The 16,760-nt window shown below is 41.9% G+C and overlaps 1 protein-coding gene across 1 annotated transcript; it reads right to left on the bottom strand.

Annotated features, from left to right (window-relative positions):
• Window positions 1-600: 600 nt before the first annotated feature.
• Window positions 601-5,503, bottom strand: LOC135170221 (uncharacterized). Its single transcript, XM_064135821.1, has 2 exons — window positions 749-5,503; window positions 601-618 (listed from the first exon to the last, which is right to left on the bottom strand). Exons 1-2 carry the CDS (start codon window positions 5,501-5,503, stop codon window positions 601-603), a joined length of 4,773 nt encoding a protein of 1,590 aa, XP_063991891.1.
• Window positions 5,504-16,760: the final 11,257 nt, after the last annotated feature.

The following is a 16,760-nucleotide window of genomic DNA, read 5'->3' as shown; positions in this document are numbered from 1 at the left end:
ATCGTCTCACGAATCCAATGGCGCCAGCCAAATTGTCCTAGCTACGATATTTCCAAAGATATGGGCGAAAAACGGTGTGATCCCAAATCCGGGCCCGTTTTGCTCTAGGAGGCCCAGGAGCTGAGAAAAACGCGAAAAAGGAAACATGGGACGCCTGGCAGATGTGAAACATCGTGTGTGTACAAGTAATATGCATAAAAGATAATATTATTACAGGAATTAAATATAGCCTTATGAACAAATGAAGTATTACAAATTTCTTACAGAAAATGATAACTTTATTTAATAAACATTTATTTACATGGGATATAAAAATTCGATATTAATATCAAGTGGCTACCATTTAACTATTTTCATCTGTAACTTCAGTAATAGTTATATTCGATTTTTCCTCTGCCGGTATTATCGTGACGATTGGTCGATGATAACTAAAGTACGTTACAAAAGTATTGGATGAAACACCATCAAGATATCTCACAAATACAGCATCTATTGTTGTTCCATATTTGGTAGTAGATTCTCTTGGATTATTATTGATTTGCAATTGAAATTCTTCTTGAAGAAATGTCATTAATGGCATTGATTCAGCTCTTGCAAAATTTACATTAAAGTCTCCAGCTAAAATTAATGGCAATTTATATTTATTTGTTTTAAAAATTATTGAACCTCTTTGGCTATAAGGAAATAACCTTTCATGTAAAAATGAAATTATATGATCGATTTTGTTATTAGGTGAAATGTATACTACAATCATAAGTAATTCACTTCCGTCTTCTAGTTTAACATGTGAAACACACATATCACCAATAGATGTTTGGGAAACATGAACTTCTGTAGCATTTTGAACTGCTAGATCCATGTTGAGTGTAGTAATATGTGAAGTGTTATTGTTTTTGTAAATGGCCACTCCAGCGGCTCTAACATTTTGTCGTTTAAATTTTGCAATACAATGAAAGTTACATACGTCAACTGCTTCATCTGCAGGACACCATGTTTCAGTTAGCAACAAAAAGTTACAATTTCTACAAATAGGATCTTGTAAATCAGCAGCATGTTTCCTGAGACATTGACAGTTTAAAGTGTATATGGTTAATTTATTTCTGGAGTTGATAAAATCAGTGATCAAACCTTGCAATGTAGTTAGTCGGTTTAAAGATAATCTTTCAAATTCGTGCTGTAAGCTTGAAACTGATGGATCAACTCTCCTTCCATGATAAAATCTTAAATCATCCGTACTATTACATATAAACAACCCTTCAGCACTCGTTACTCGTGTTAAAGCTACGTAAAGTAATGGAATACTATGACTTTTACTATACTCATACACCACCTCGTCATAAGTACCTCCTTGAGACTTATGAATAGTCATAGCACATCCTGATATCAATGGGAAATGATTTCTTTTACCCACAATAGTTTTATTATTATTGAGTGATATTGCTGAAGTTCGACGCACAATAGGCACAGCACGTTTATCGATATAATGTTCTGCAACAAAGGCAGCGGCTTTTCTTCTAGCCACTGTACCAGTGTTTTTATCTGGAAAAACTAGCCATATGCGAGTAACTTGATTTTCTTCGTTTTGTTCGATATGAATAAGGTTTCCAACGGCGCCATTAGCTAATCCGTCTACCACGTCTATGTTAGTTGTAATAATGTAAGGTTTGCCAATAACAAAAATAATTTCGTATGGCAACCCTCCTGTATCAATCACCGACATCTTGTGCAATTTTTGTCTCATATTCGCTTCCTGCTCATGATTAGTACAGCCAGAAATCACGTCTATTGCAATTGAATCTATTTTATTTTCAGTTTGTAGAGATTGCATGTTGTATGCGTTAACCGATGCATTATCATGGAATAATCGTACACCACTTGGACACCGTTGTGAGACGTCTTCCTTCGCAAAAAATCTGGACTCGATAACGGCCAATTCATTATCATTTAAAATTATACCACTACCAATTTTAGTGAGAATAGAAGCAAACATTTCGTTATTTTGACGCATTATTTGAGTTAATTCGTAGAATTTTAATCCTCGCCAAAGTAAGGGTCCAACCATCCGTTGTTTTGACTGCTTATAGATTGGAGTTGCTCGGACTGGAGGTAGCTGCCGCAAATCTCCAATAAAAATAATGTCTAGTCCACCAAAATTTTCATCAAAATTTCCAGTTATTTGCTTTAGTCTTGCGTCTATTTGGTTCAAGAGCTCGGCACCAATCATACTGATTTCGTCAATTATTAAAACTTTGACGTATTTAAATAAGCATCGATATTGTTGTGCTCTTTCTATAGATAACGGAATTAGTTTTGATAACGATATTTTTAATGCAGTATGAATAGTAGTTCCATCAATAGCTACTGCAGCTTTACCAGTCGAAGCACACGTAATATATGAATTGCAGAACCCATCATTTTCAGAAAATCTGTTATAGATTTCCATTATCAATTTTATTACGAAGGTTTTTCCACATCCAGCTGGCCCAGTAAAAAATAATTGTAAAGGAGACTTTTCCGCCAATAAATTGTGATGAATGACGTGTAAAAGCAAATCTTTTTGCTTTTCATTTGCACTTCTCATCAGCTCGCAAAAACGATCATTACTCATGATGTTTTCTCGTCTTTTGGCTATTGCTCCCAAGCTTTTAAGTGTAGCTATACGTAAATCTTCATTAACAGCAGCATCCGGATTTCTGTACAATTCTTCGAAAGGGTTTGGTTCTGGAAATCTTGTAGCCAAGTCTCGAATTTCTGATTCGTTATCTATTGGCTCATCCTCATGACATAACTGTCGGCATATATCAATTGTCTTCTGAACATCAATATTCAACTCAAATTCTTTTCTCTTTTCTAAAATTTCATTCTCGTGTATATCATAGATAGTTGTGAATTTCATATCTGCTAATATTTCTGTATCTTCATTTCTAAATGGTATATGTAAGGTAACCATTTCTCTTCTGTACTCGTTGTAATCCTGAGCCATGTCATAATTTCTATAACGAATAATTCGAGGCTGCTGTTTTTTGACGTATTCCCCCTTCTTGTTTTTGGTATATTTGGAAACAAATTGAGCTAACGAAATAGCTTCCAGTTCTTCTGGCCGTTTCTGATACTTATCATACCAATCTTCCTTCCAAATATCCGTCGATTCGTCATCCAGTTCATCTATTTGTTTTTGTGTTTTTTTAATCCTCTGTCGTTCAATAGGCCAACAAGTATTAATATACTGAATTGCTATTGATGATTTAGACATTGGTAACCGTAGAAGATACCAAGCAGCTTCTTGACTACTCATCTCAATGGTATTTAGCATGTCAACACTCATTTTACGAGTTATTTCAACAATATCAAATTCGGGATTTTCATTCATAACTTCTATTATCTGACGTTGCAAACTACGAATACCTCTGTTGGTCTTATTTACATATTCAACCACGTATGCCGCACAAGAATATTCTTCCGTAATTATTTGGAAATCCATATTAGATTTTAATACATTAAAAACAAACGGATTGAAAGTATTGTGCCATTTTTCGGATGGATGTCGTTTATAGAATATTTTTGGCCTATTAATACCAGATCTTAGAATATCTGTGTATTCTTCGTCTGATCTGATATTATTACTTTCATAATAATCATCAATACTGCCATAATCATTACTTTCTAAGTTAATTCTTATTTCATTATATCTTATCAAATGTTTTTTGTAAAGTGGATCAGTTTTTTCCATCGGTATTAAAATCATTGTGGATTTACAAGGCATGAATGGTGCTTCAAATCGGCACTTTTGCACTGAAGAGGATCTAATTTTTTTGTAGCACGTGAAAGTATGCTTATGGGTAAGTAATTTTATATTTCCGGATGCCTCTGAAGTTGATACTGACACTAAACTATCAATCATTTCTATTGCTTTTTTTTGCTCTGTTCCAAGAATATCGCTGGGAGCATTATCAAGCCATAAAAGGATATGCGCGTGTGGACTTCCACGATGTTGAAATTCAATCCTCAGAAAGTAGTTTATGACTCTAAATTTACCAAAAGGACTAAACTTCTTTGATTGTAAAATCGTCATTATAACATTAACTAGCTTGTTGAAATGAATAGCACATGTTACAGCATCGTTGTTAATTAATGAACTTTTTTGGATAAAGTTGAGTTCTGGTACGATGAGATTTTGCACATCTTCTTTTCCTTCAGCTAATTTATACAGCAATGTTAATAAATCCGGCCACCCTATTTCATTTGCGCTGAGTGTCATGAATGCAGTTGGCTTCCCTAGCTGCCGTATCATTGCAAACAAATCTTTTTTCCTTGAAGACCAATACCAAACTGAATTTGGTATTGAACGTAAGAAAGCTAGATTTGACTCCATGCAGTTATGAATATAGTCTTCAGATTGAACTTGTTCCTTGGTTATAGTGCTATCTGTACCAACAAGTTTAAACGCGATCGTTAAACAGTCACGAACTCGCAGTCTCATAATTTTTACAGCCATATATAACAAGTGATACGGATCGACTCCTCGACGATCCTTACGCCGCAATTCACTAGATGCCATCATAAAAGGCGTAACGTTGACTGTATCTCTGAATTTCCGAAAGTGTCCCATGTAAATACTAGGAAATGATAGCTCTTCGGCATGCTCGTCGAATAATAAACTCTGTGGAATATTCTGTTGCCCTGGCGCTAATCGCAAATATTTTTCCTCATTCCATACCAAAGTTTGTTGTTGAGCAGTAAGGCTTTCTTCAAGATCAATATTTTCGCTAAATTCATTTATGTTCTGTTGTGTAATTAGTGGTGTTTCTTGAATAAAAAATGATTTATCAACTGTAATTTTGTAGTGCTGATATAAAGGTGTAGTAATCAAATAGTATAACCATTTTTTAATTGATCCGATGTTAACTAAGCCATGTACAAAACTACTTTTATGAATCATTTTTTTTTTAATGTGTACATAAATGCAATGTTCATCATTGACATTTCTTGGAAGTGATCGTGCCATTGTATCAACAACAACAGGAACATTGATAATTTGTCCGTATATACCGAATTGTCCTTGAACGTGTCTTAATCTTCTTATTTGCATGAAAGGAATTCGTGGAGAAATAAGCCTTTCAGTGATGAAATCGATTTTTGGTAAATGCTGTGGTATTTTTGGGTAATGAAATCCATTATAAACTGACAAGATAGGAATCTTTTCTTTGTCTAATGCTGATTTACAAGTAGAGCAAATTTTAAGGGAATCCACATTTTCCACATTGGCTATTGTATTAATTATAGTTCCAGATGTAGATGGTTTCTTTAAATCTTTTTCAAACCAAAGTCGATCACAAATTGAACAAGGATGTCCAAATTCATTATTTTTAAAGTTACTGATGAAATATTCATGAGCTGTTCTATGGTGTCTAAATTGACTATAGTTATTCGGAATTTTGGCAATATTTGCGCTTGATGGGTTAGTTAAATTTTGCTGTGGTATGTCAAACACTTCATGCTCCATTTCTCCCAAACCAGTTAAATTTCGAGGATTTGTACTTACTTCATCTATCACGATTATTGGTTCCGTAATTATTTCTATATTTTCTATATTTGGAGAAGTATATAATTCTATAATACTTTCTGCATTCTGTAGACGTCTCCTTCTTTCCACTTCACGCTGTCTCAATTTTTCTCTGTTCTTTTCCCTGTATCTTTTTTGGCTGTCTCTTTTATTTTGAAGAGTAGATGAAGTAGCACTTACTGGTTCTTCCATTACTTCCATTATATTTGATTTTGAAGAGGTAGACGGTCCGATAATGCTTTGTGAAGATTGTATACGTTTTCTTCTTTCCGCTTCACGATGTTTCAATTTGTCTCTGTTCCGCTCCCTGTATTGTTTTTGATATTCTCTTTTACTATTGTTCACTCTGAAAAAAATATAAATATGTTAATAAAATCTAACATAAAAATTAAAATAGTCTCGTACTATTCGATTAGTAAAGTCTTACACAACATTGATGGTATGCCTTGTGTTCAACTGATCAGGATGGCGTCCAGTTTCAATAATAATATTTTGTGATGCCTGTGAAGATTGTTGAGAACTGAAATATTTTAAAAAATATGATATTAAAATATACAAAAAAAAAAAAAATGTTGAGTATGGCTTCAATATACTCATGAACTCAAATCTTAGTTAATTATTTCAATATATCACTAAAGATTTGAGAATATAAATTTAGTTAATAAATTTGTCCATATTCATTCCTTCATGAATAATAAAAAAATTATTAATTAAAGATAATATTAATATAATTTATATAATTATTAATCCTAATATAATTTATAAATTACTGATATGATTAATATCAATATAATTAATTAAATATATAGATATAAAATTACAGTTATGGAGACATGAAAAATAGGATCTACTTACTGATGACTTGGTAGTATGCCATAGTCTAGTTTCTCTTTCTTTGCACACGGTTGATCACTTTGATCTTCTAAGTTATCACTATCACACATATTTTATTTTCAAAAATTGAAATAAAAAATTACATAAAACACAGGTTATCTGTACCGTATAAAGAACCACGTGGAACTGCGCGAAAAGCCACACCGTACACTCTACTACACATAATATATATAGGTATACCTCAGTATAGCGTGGCGGCCCATCCGCACACCGTCCACTCTACTACACAGATTATAGATAGGCATACCTTAGTATAGCCTGGCGAATGCTCGCCACGGCAAGTTTCGCCACGCTAACGATTCAGTTTAGGGGTGCGCCTATAGATGTTTCACATCAAAAATCGACTTTAGAAAATTCCCGGACCCCTAGAAAAATCGGAAATCGCCTCACGAATCCAACGGCGCCAGCCAAATTGTCCTAGCTATGATATTTCCAAAGATATGGGCGAATAACGGTCTGAGTCCAAATCCGGGCCCGTTTTGCTCGAGGAGGCCCTGGAGCCGAGCAAAACCCAAAAAAACGAAAAAATCGACTGTGGACCATTCCCGGACCCCTTGGAAAATCGGAAATCGTCTCACGAATCCAATGGCGCCAGCCAAATTGTCCTAGCTACGATATTTCCAAAGATTTGGGCGAAAAACGGTGCGATCCCAAATCCGGGCCCGTTTTGCTCTAGGAGGCCCAGGAGCCGAGAAAAACGCGAAAAACGAAAAAATCGACTTTAGAAAATTCCCGGACCCCTAGAAAAATCGGAAATCGTCTCACGAATCCAAGTGCGCCAGCCAAATTGTCCTAGCTATGATATTTCCAAAGATATAGGCGAATAACGGTGTGATCCCAAATCCGGGCCCGTTTTGCTCTAGGAGGCCCAGGAGCCGAGAAAAACGCGAAAAACGAAAAAATCGACTTTAGAAAATTCCCGGACCGCTAGAAATATCGGAAATCATCTCACGAATCCAATGGCGCCAGCCAAATTGTCCTAGCTACGATATTTCCAAAGATATGGGCGAAAAACGGTGTGATGCCAAATCCAGGCCCGGTTTGCTCTAGGAGGCCCAGGAGCCGAGAAAAACACGAAAAACGAAAAAATCGACTTTAGAAAATTCCCGGACCGCTAGAAATATCGGAAATCGTCTCACGAATCCAATGGCGCCAGCCAAATTGTCCTAGCTACGATATTTCCAAAGATATGGGCGAAAAACGGTGTGATCCCAAATCCGGGCCCGTTATGCCCTAGGAGGCCCAGGAGCCGAGAAAAACGCGAAAAAGGAAAAAATCAACTTTAGAAAATTCCCGGACCCCTAGAAAAATCGGAAATCGCCTCACGAATCCAATGGCGCCAGCCAAATTGTCCTAGCTATGATATTTCCAAAGATATGGGTAAAAGACTGTGTGATCCCAAATCCGGGCCCGTTTTGCTCTAGGAGGCCCAGGAGCCGAGAAAAACGCGAAAAACGAAAAAATCGACTTTAGAAAATTCCCGGACCCCTAGAAAAATCGGAAATCGTCTCACGAATCCAATGGCGCCAGCCAAATTGTCCTAGCTACGATATTTCCAAAGATATGGGCGAAAAACGGTGTGATCCCAAATCCGGGCCCGTTTTGCTCTACGAGGCCCAGGAGCCGAGAAAAACGCGAAAAAATCGACTTTAGAAAATTCCCAGCCCCCTAGAAAAATCGGAAATCGTCTCACGAATCCAATGGCGCCAGCCAAATTGTCCTAGCTATGATATTTCCAAAGATATGGGCGAAAAACGGTGTGATCCCAAATCCGGGCCCGTTTTGCTCTAGGAGGCCCTGGAGCCGAGCAAAACGCAAAAAAACGAAAAAATCGACTGTGGACCATTCCCGGACCCCTAGAAAAATCGGAAATCGTCTCACGAATCCAAAGGCGCCAGCCAAATTGTCCTAGCTATGATATTTCCAAAGATATGGGCGAATAACGGTGTGATGCCAAATCCAGGCCCGGTTTGCTCTAAGAGGCCCAGGAGCCGAGAAAAACACGAAAAACGAAAAAATCGACTTTAGAAAATTCCCGAACCCCTAGAAATATCGGAAATCGTCTCACGAATCCAATGGCGCCAGCCAAATTGTTCTAGCTATGATGTTTCCAAAGATATGGGCGAAAAACGGTGTGATCCCAAATCCGGGCCCGTTTTGCTCTAGGAGGCCCAGGAGACGAGAAAAACGCGAAAAACGAAAAAATCGACTTTAGAAAATTCCCAGCCCCCTAGAAAAATCGGAAATCGTCTCACGAATCCAATGGCGCCAGCCAAATTGTCCTAGCTACGATATTTCCAAAGATATGGGCGAAAAACGGTGTGATCCCAAATCCGGGCCCGTTTTGCTCTACGAGGCCCAGGAGCCGAGAAAAACGCGAAAAAATCGACTTTAGAAAATTCCCAGCCCCCTAGAAAAATCGGAAATCGTCTCACGAATCCAATGGCGCCAGCCAAATTGTCCTAGCTATGATATTTCCAAAGATATGGGCGAATAACGGTCTGAGTCCAAATCCGGGCCCGTTTTGCTCTAGGAGGCCCTGGAGCCGAGAAAAACGCGAAAAACGAAAAAATCGACTTTAGAAAATTCCCGGACCCCTAGAAAAATCGGAAATCGTCTCACGAATCCAATGGCGCCAGCCAAATTGTTCTAGCTATGATGTTTCCAAAGATATGGGCGAAAAACGGTGTGATCCCAAATCCGGGCCCGTTTTGCTCTAGGAGGCCCAGGAGCTGAGAAAAACGCGAAAAACGAAAAAAACGACTTTAGAAAATTCCCGGACCCCTAGAAAAATCGGAAATCGTCTCACGAATCCAATGGCGCCAGCCAAATTGTCCTAGCTATGATATTTCCAAAGATATGGGCGAATAACGGTCTGAGTCCAAATCCGGGCCCGTTTTGCTCTAGGAGGCCCTGGAGCCGAGCAAAACCCAAAAAAACGAAAAAATCGACTGTGGACCATTCCCGGACCCCTTGGAAAATCGGAAATCGTCTCACGAATCCAATGGCGCCAGCCAAATTGTCCTAGCTACGATATTTCCAAAGATTTGGGCGAAAAACGGTGCGATCCCAAATCCGGGCCCGTTTTGCTCTAGGAGGCCCAGGAGCCGAGAAAAACGCGAAAAACGAAAAAATCGACTTTAGAAAATTCCCGGACCCCTAGAAAAATCGGAAATCGTCTCACGAATCCAAGTGCGCCAGCCAAATTGTCCTAGCTATGATATTTCCAAAGATATAGGCGAATAACGGTGTGATCCCAAATCCGGGCCCGTTTTGCTCTAGGAGGCCCAGGAGACGAGAAAAACGCGAAAAACGAAAAAATCGACTTTAGAAAATTCCCAGCCCCCTAGAAAAATCGGAAATCGTCTCACGAATCCAATGGCGCCAGCCAAATTGTCCTAGCTACGATATTTCCAAAGATATGGGCGAAAAACGGTGTGATCCCAAATCCGGGCCCGTTTTGCTCTACGAGGCCCAGGAGCCGAGAAAAACGCGAAAAACGAAAAAAACGACTTTAGAAAATTCCCGGACCCCTAGAAAAATCGGAAATCGTCTCACGAATCCAATGGCGCCAGCCAAATTGTCCTAGCTATGATATTTCCAAAGATATGAGGAAAAGACTGTGTGATCCCAAATCCGGGCCCGTTTTGCTCTAGGAGGCCCAGGAGCCGAGAAAAACGCGAAAAACGAAAAAATCGACTTTAGAAAATTCCCGGACCGCTAGAAATATCGGAAATCGTCTCACGAATCCAATGGCGCCAGCCAAATTGTCCTAGCTACGATATTTCCAAAGATATGGGCGAAAAACGGTGTGATGCCAAATCCAGGCCCGGTTTGCTCTAGGAGGCCCAGGAGCCGAGAAAAACACGAAAAACGAAAAAATCGACTTTAGAAAATTCACGGACCGCTAGAAATATCGGAAATCGGCTCACGAATCCAATGGCGCCAGCCAAATTGTCCTAGTTACGATATTTCCAAAGATATGGGCGAAAAACGGTGTGATCCCAAATCCGGGCCCGTTATGCCCTAGGAGGCCCAGGAGCCGAGAAAAACGCGAAAAAGGAAAAAATCAACTTTAGAAAATTCCCGGACCCCTAGAAAAATCGGAAATCGCCTCACGAATCCAATGGCGCCAGCCAAATTGTCCTAGCTATGATGTTTCCAAAGATATGGGCGAAAAACGGTGTGATCCCAAATCCGGGCCCGTTTTGCTCTAGGAGGCCCAGGAGACGAGAAAAACGCGAAAAACGAAAAAATCGACTTTAGAAAATTCCCGGACCCCTAGAAAAATCGGAAATCGTCTCACGAATCCAATGACGCCAGCCAAATTGTCCTAGCTACGATATTTCCAAAGATATGGGCGAAAAACGGTGTGATCCCAAATCCGGGCCCGTTTTGCTCTAGGAGGCCCAGGAGCTGAGAAAAACGCGAAAAACGAAAAAAACGACTTTAGAAAATTCCCGGACCCCTAGAAAAATCGGAAATCGTCTCACGAATCCAATGGCGCCAGCCAAATTGTCCTAGCTATGATATTTCCAAAGATAGGGCGAATAACGGTCTGAGTCCAAATCCGGGCCCGTTTTGCTCTAGGAGGCCCTGGAGCCGAGCAAAACCCAAAAAAACGAAAAAATCGACTGTGGACCATTCCCGGACCCCTTGGAAAATCGGAAATCGTCTCACGAATCCAATGGCGCCAGCCAAATTGTCCTAGCTACGATATTTCCAAAGATTTGGGCGAAAAACGGTGCGATCCCAAATCCGGGCCCGTTTCGCTCTAGGAGGCCCTGGAGCCGAGCAAAACGCAAAAAAACGAAAAAATCGACTGTGGAACATTCCCGGACCCCTTGGAAAATCGGAAATCGTCTCACGAATCCAATGGTGCCAGCCAAATTGTCCTAGCTATGATATTTCCAAAGATATGGGCGAATAACGGTGTGATGCCAAATCCAGGCCCAGTTTGCTCTAGGAGGCCCAGGAGCCGAGAAAAACGCGAAAAACGAAAAAATCGACTTTAGAAAATTCCCGGACCGCTAGAAATATCGGAAATCGTCTCACGAATCCAATGGCGCCAGCCAAATTGTCCTAGCTATGATATTTCCAAAGATATGGGCGAATAACGGAGTGATGCCAAATCCAGGCCCGGTTTGCTCTAGGAGGCCCAGGAGCTGAGAAAAACGCGAAAAACGAAAAAATCGACTTTAGAAAATTCCCGGACCCCTAGAAATATCGGAAATCGTCTCACGAATCCAATGGCGCCAGCCAAATTGGCCTAGCTATGATATTTCCAAAGATATGGGCGACAAACGGTGTGATCCCAAATCCGGGCCCGTTATGCGCTAGGAGGCCCAGGAGCCGAGAAAAACGCGAAAAACGAAAAAATCAACTTTAGAAAATTCCCGGACCCCTAGAAAAATCGGAAATCGCCTCACGAATCCCATGGCGCCAGCCAAATTGTCCTAGCTATGATATTTCCAAAGATATGGGTAAAAGACTGTGTGATCCCAAATCCGGGCCCGTTTTGCTCTAGGAGGCCCAGGAGCCGAGAAAAACGCGAAAAACGAAAAAATCGACTTTAGAAAATTCCCGGACCCCTAGAAAAATCGGAAATCGTCTCACGAATCCAATGGCGCCAGCCAAATTGTTCTAGCTATGATGTTTCCAAAGATATGGGCGAAAAACGGTGTGATCCCAAATCCGGGCCCGTTTTGCTCTAGGAGGCCCAGGAGACGAGAAAAACGCGAAAAACGAAAAAATCGACTTTAGAAAATTCCCGGACCCCTAGAAAAATCGGAAATCGTCTCACGAATCCAATGGCGCCAGCCAAATTGTCCTAGCTATGATATTTCCAAAGATATGGGCGAATAACGGTCTGAGTCCAAATCCGGGCCCGTTTTGCTCTAGGAGGCCCTGGAGCCGAGCAAAACCCAAAGAAACGAAAAAATCGACTGTGGACCATTCCCGGACCCCTTGGAAAATCGGAAATCGTCTCACGAATCCAATGGCGCCAGCCAAATTGTCCTAGCTACGATATTTCCAAAGATTTGGGCGAAAAACGGTGCGATCCCAAATCCGGGCCCGTTTTGCTCTAGGAGGCCCAGGAGCCGAGAAAAACGCGAAAAACGAAAAAATCGACTTTAGAAAATTCCCGGACCCCTAGAAAAATCGGAAATCGCCTCACGAATCCAAGTGCGCCAGCCAAATTGTCCTAGCTATGATATTTCCAAAGATATAGGCGAATAACGGTGTGATCCCAAATCCGGGCCCGTTTTGCTCTAGGAGGCCCAGGAGCCGAGAAAAACGCGAAAAACGAAAAAAACGACTTTAGAAAATTCCCGGACCCCTAGAAAAATCGGAAATCGTCTCACGAATCCAATGGCGCCAGCCAAATTGTCCTAGCTATGATATTTCCAAAGATATGGGCGAATAACGGTCTGAGTCCAAATCCGGGCCCGTTTTGCTCTAGGAGGCCCTGGAGCCGAGCAAAACGCAAAAAAACGAAAAAATCGACTGTGGAACATTCCCGGACCCCTTGGAAAATCGGAAATCGTCTCAGGAATCCAATGGCGCCAGCCAAATTGTCCTAGCTATGATATTTCCAAAGATATGGGCGAATAACGGTGTGATGCCAAATCCAGGCCCGGTTTGCTCTAGGAGGCCCAGGAGCCGAGAAAAACGCGAAAAACGAAAAAATCGACTTTAGAAAATTCCCGGACCCCTAGAAATATCGGAAATCGTCTCACGAATCCAATGGCGCCAGCCAAATTGTCCTAGCTATGGTATTTCCAAAGATATGGGCGACAAACGGTGTGATCCCAAATCCGGGCCCGTTATGCGCTAGGAGGCCCAGGAGCCGAGAAAAACGCGAAAAAGGAAAAAATCGACTTTAGAAAATTCCCGGACCCCTAGAAAAATCGGAAATCGCCTCACGAATCCAATGGCGCCAGCCAAATTGTCCTAGCTACGATATTTCCAAAGATATGGGCGAAAAACGGTGTGATCACAAATCCGGGCCCGTTTTGCTCTAGGAGGCCCAGGAGCTGAGAAAAACGCGAAAAACGAAAAAAACGACTTTAGAAAATTCCCGGAACCCTAGAAAAATCGGAAATCGTCTCACGAATCCAATGGCGCCAGCCAAATTGTCCTAGCTATGATATTTCCAAAGATATGGGGAAAAGACTGTGTGATCCCAAATCCGGGCCCGTTTTGCTCTAGGAGGCCCAGGAGCCGAGAAAAACGCGAAAAAATCGACTTTAGAAAATTCCCAGCCCCTTAGAATAATCGGAAATCGTCTCACGAATCCAATGGCGCCAGCCAAATTGTCCTAGCTATGATATTTCCAAAGATATGGGCGAATAACGGTCTGAGTCCAAATCCGGGCCCGTTTTGCTCTAGGAGGCCCTGGAGCCGAGCAAAACGCAAAAAAACGAAAAAATCGACTGTGGACCATTCCCGGACCCCTTGGAAAATCGGAAATCGTCTCACGAATCCAATGGCGCCAGCCAAATTGTCCTAGCTACGATATTTCCAAAGATATGGGGAAAAGACTGTGGGATCCCAAATCCGGGCCCGTTTTGCTCTAGGAGGCCCAGGAGCCGAGAAAAACGCGAAAAACGAAAAAATCGACTTTAGAAAATTCCCAGCCCCCTAGCAAAATCGGAAATCGTCTCACGAATCCAATGGCGCCAGCCAAATTGTCCTAGCTATGATATTTCCAAAGATATGGGCGAATAACGGTCTGAGTCCAAATCCGGGCCCGTTTTGCTCTAGGAGGCCCTGGAGCCGAGCAAAACGCAAAAAAACGAAAAAATCGACTGTGGACCATTCCCGGACCCCTTGGAAAATCGGAAATCGTCTCACGAATCCAAGTGCGCCAGCCAAATTGTCCTAGCTATGATATTTCCAAAGATATGGGCGAATAACGGTGTGATGCCAAATCCAGGCCCGTTTTGCTCTAGGATGCCCAGGAGCCGAGAAAAACGCGAAAAACGAAAAAATCGACTTTAGAAAATTCCCGGACCCCTAGAAAAATCGGAAATCGTCTCACGAATCCAATGGCGCCAGCCAAATTGTCCTAGCTATGATATTTCCAAAGATATGGGCGAATAACAGTGTGATGCCAAATCCAGGCCCGGTTTGCTCTAGGAGGCCCAGGAGCCGAGAAAAACGCGAAAAACGAAAAAATCGACTTTAGAAAATTCCCGGACCCCTAGAAATATCGGAAATCGTCTCACGAATCCAATGGCGCCAGCCAAATTGGCCTAGCTATGATATTTCCAAAGATATGGGCGACAAACGGTGTGATCCCAAATCCGGGCCCGTTTTGCTCTAGGGGGCCCAGGAGCCGAGAAAAACGCGAAAAAAGAAAAAATCGACTTTAGAAAATTCCCGGACCCCTAGAAAAATCGGAAATCGTCTCACGAATCCAATGGCGCCAGCCAAATTGTTCTAGCTATGATGTTTCCAAAGATATGGGCGAAAAACGGTGTGATCCCAAATCCGGGCCCGTTTTGCTCTAGGAGGCCCAGGAGCCGAGAAAAACGCGAAAAACGAAAAAATCGACTTTAGAAAATTCCCGGACCCCTAGAAAAATCGGAAATCGTCTCACGAATCCAATGGCGCCAGCCAAATTGTCCTAGCTACGATATTTCCAAAGATATGGGCGAAAAACGGTGTGATCACAAATCCGGGCCCGTTTTGCTCTAGGAGGCCCAGGAGCTGAGAAAAACGCGAAAAACGAAAAAAACGACTTTAGAAAATTCCCGGACCCCTAGAAAAATCGGAAATCGTCTCACGAATCCAATGGCGCCAGCCAAATTGTCCTAGCTATGATATTTCCAAAGATATGGGCGAATAACGGTGTGATGCCAAATCCAGGCCCGGTTTGCTCTAGGAGGCCCAGGAGCCGAGAAAAACGCGAAAAACGAAAAAATCGACTTTAGAAAATTCCCGGACCCCTAGAAATATCGGAAATCGTCTCACGAATCCAATGGCGCCAGCCAAATTGGCCTAGCTATGATATTTCCAAAGATATGGGCGACAAACGGTGTGATCCCAAATCCGGGCCCGTTATGCGCTAGGAGGCCCAGGAGCCGAGAAAAACGCGAAAAACGAAAAAATCAACTTTAGAAAATTCCCGGACCCCTAGAAAAATCGGAAATCGCCTCACGAATCCAATGGCGCCAGCCAAATTGTCCTAGCTATGATATTTCCAAAGATATGGGTAAAAGACTGTGTGATCCCAAATCCGGGCCCGTTTTGCTCTAGGAGGCCCAGGAGCCGAGAAAAACGCGAAAAACGAAAAAATCGACTTTAGAAAATTCCCGGACCCCTAGAAAAATCGGAAATCGTCTCACGAATCCAATGGCGCCAGCCAAATTGTCCTAGCTACGATATTTCCAAAGATATGGGCGAAAAACGGTGTGATCCCAAATCCGGGCCCGTTTTGCTCTAGGAGGCCCAGGAGCTGAGAAAAACGCGAAAAACGAAAAAAACGACTTTAGAAAATTCCCGGACCCCTAGAAAAATCGGAAATCGTCTCACGAATCCAATGGCGCCAGCCAAATTGTCCTAGCTATGATATTTCCAAAGATATGGGCGAATAACGGTCTGAGTCCAAATCCGGGCCCGTTTTGCTCTAGGAGGCCCTGGAGCCGAGCAAAACCCAAAGAAACGAAAAAATCGACTGTGGACCATTCCCGGACCCCTTGGAAAATCGGAAATCGTCTCACGAATCCAATGGCGCCAGCCAAATTGTCCTAGCTACGATATTTCCAAAGATTTGGGCGAAAAACGGTGCGATCCCAAATCCGGGCCCGTTTTGCTCTAGGAGGCCCAGGAGCCGAGAAAAACGCGAAAAAATCGACTTTAGAAAATTCCCAGCCCCTTAGAATAATCGGAAATCGTCTCACGAATCCAATGGCGCCAGCCAAATTGTCCTAGCTATGATATTTCCAAAGATATGGGCGAATAACGGTCTGAGTCCAAATCCGGGCCCGTTTTGCTCTAGGAGGCCCTGGAGCCGAGCAAAACGCAAAAAAACGAAAAAATCGACTGTGGACCATTCCCGGACCCCTTGGAAAATCGGAAATCGTCTCACGAATCCAATGGCGCCAGCCAAATTGTCCTAGCTACGATATTTCCAAAGATATGGGGAAAAGACTGTGTGATCCCAAATCCGGGCCCGTTTTGCTCTAGGAGGCCCAGGAGCCGAGAAAAACGCGAAAAACGAAAAAATCGACTTTAGAAAATTCCCAGCCCCCTAGCAAAATCGGAAATCGTCTCACGAATCCAATGGCGCCAGCCA

Source organism: Diachasmimorpha longicaudata, chromosome 16 (genome assembly GCF_034640455.1).
Source record: "Diachasmimorpha longicaudata isolate KC_UGA_2023 chromosome 16, iyDiaLong2, whole genome shotgun sequence".
In the NCBI taxonomy this organism is placed as follows: Eukaryota; Metazoa; Arthropoda; class Insecta; order Hymenoptera; family Braconidae; genus Diachasmimorpha; species Diachasmimorpha longicaudata.
The sequence above is the reverse complement of the archived record's forward strand: the minus strand, read 5'-3'. Positions and strand labels throughout refer to the sequence as shown.

What these genes read in the sequence shown, in the direction of transcription:
- LOC135170221 (XM_064135821.1), bottom strand. Translation starts at nt 5,503, where the DNA reads ATGGAGCATGAAGTGTTTGACATACCACAGCAAAATTTAACTAACCCA.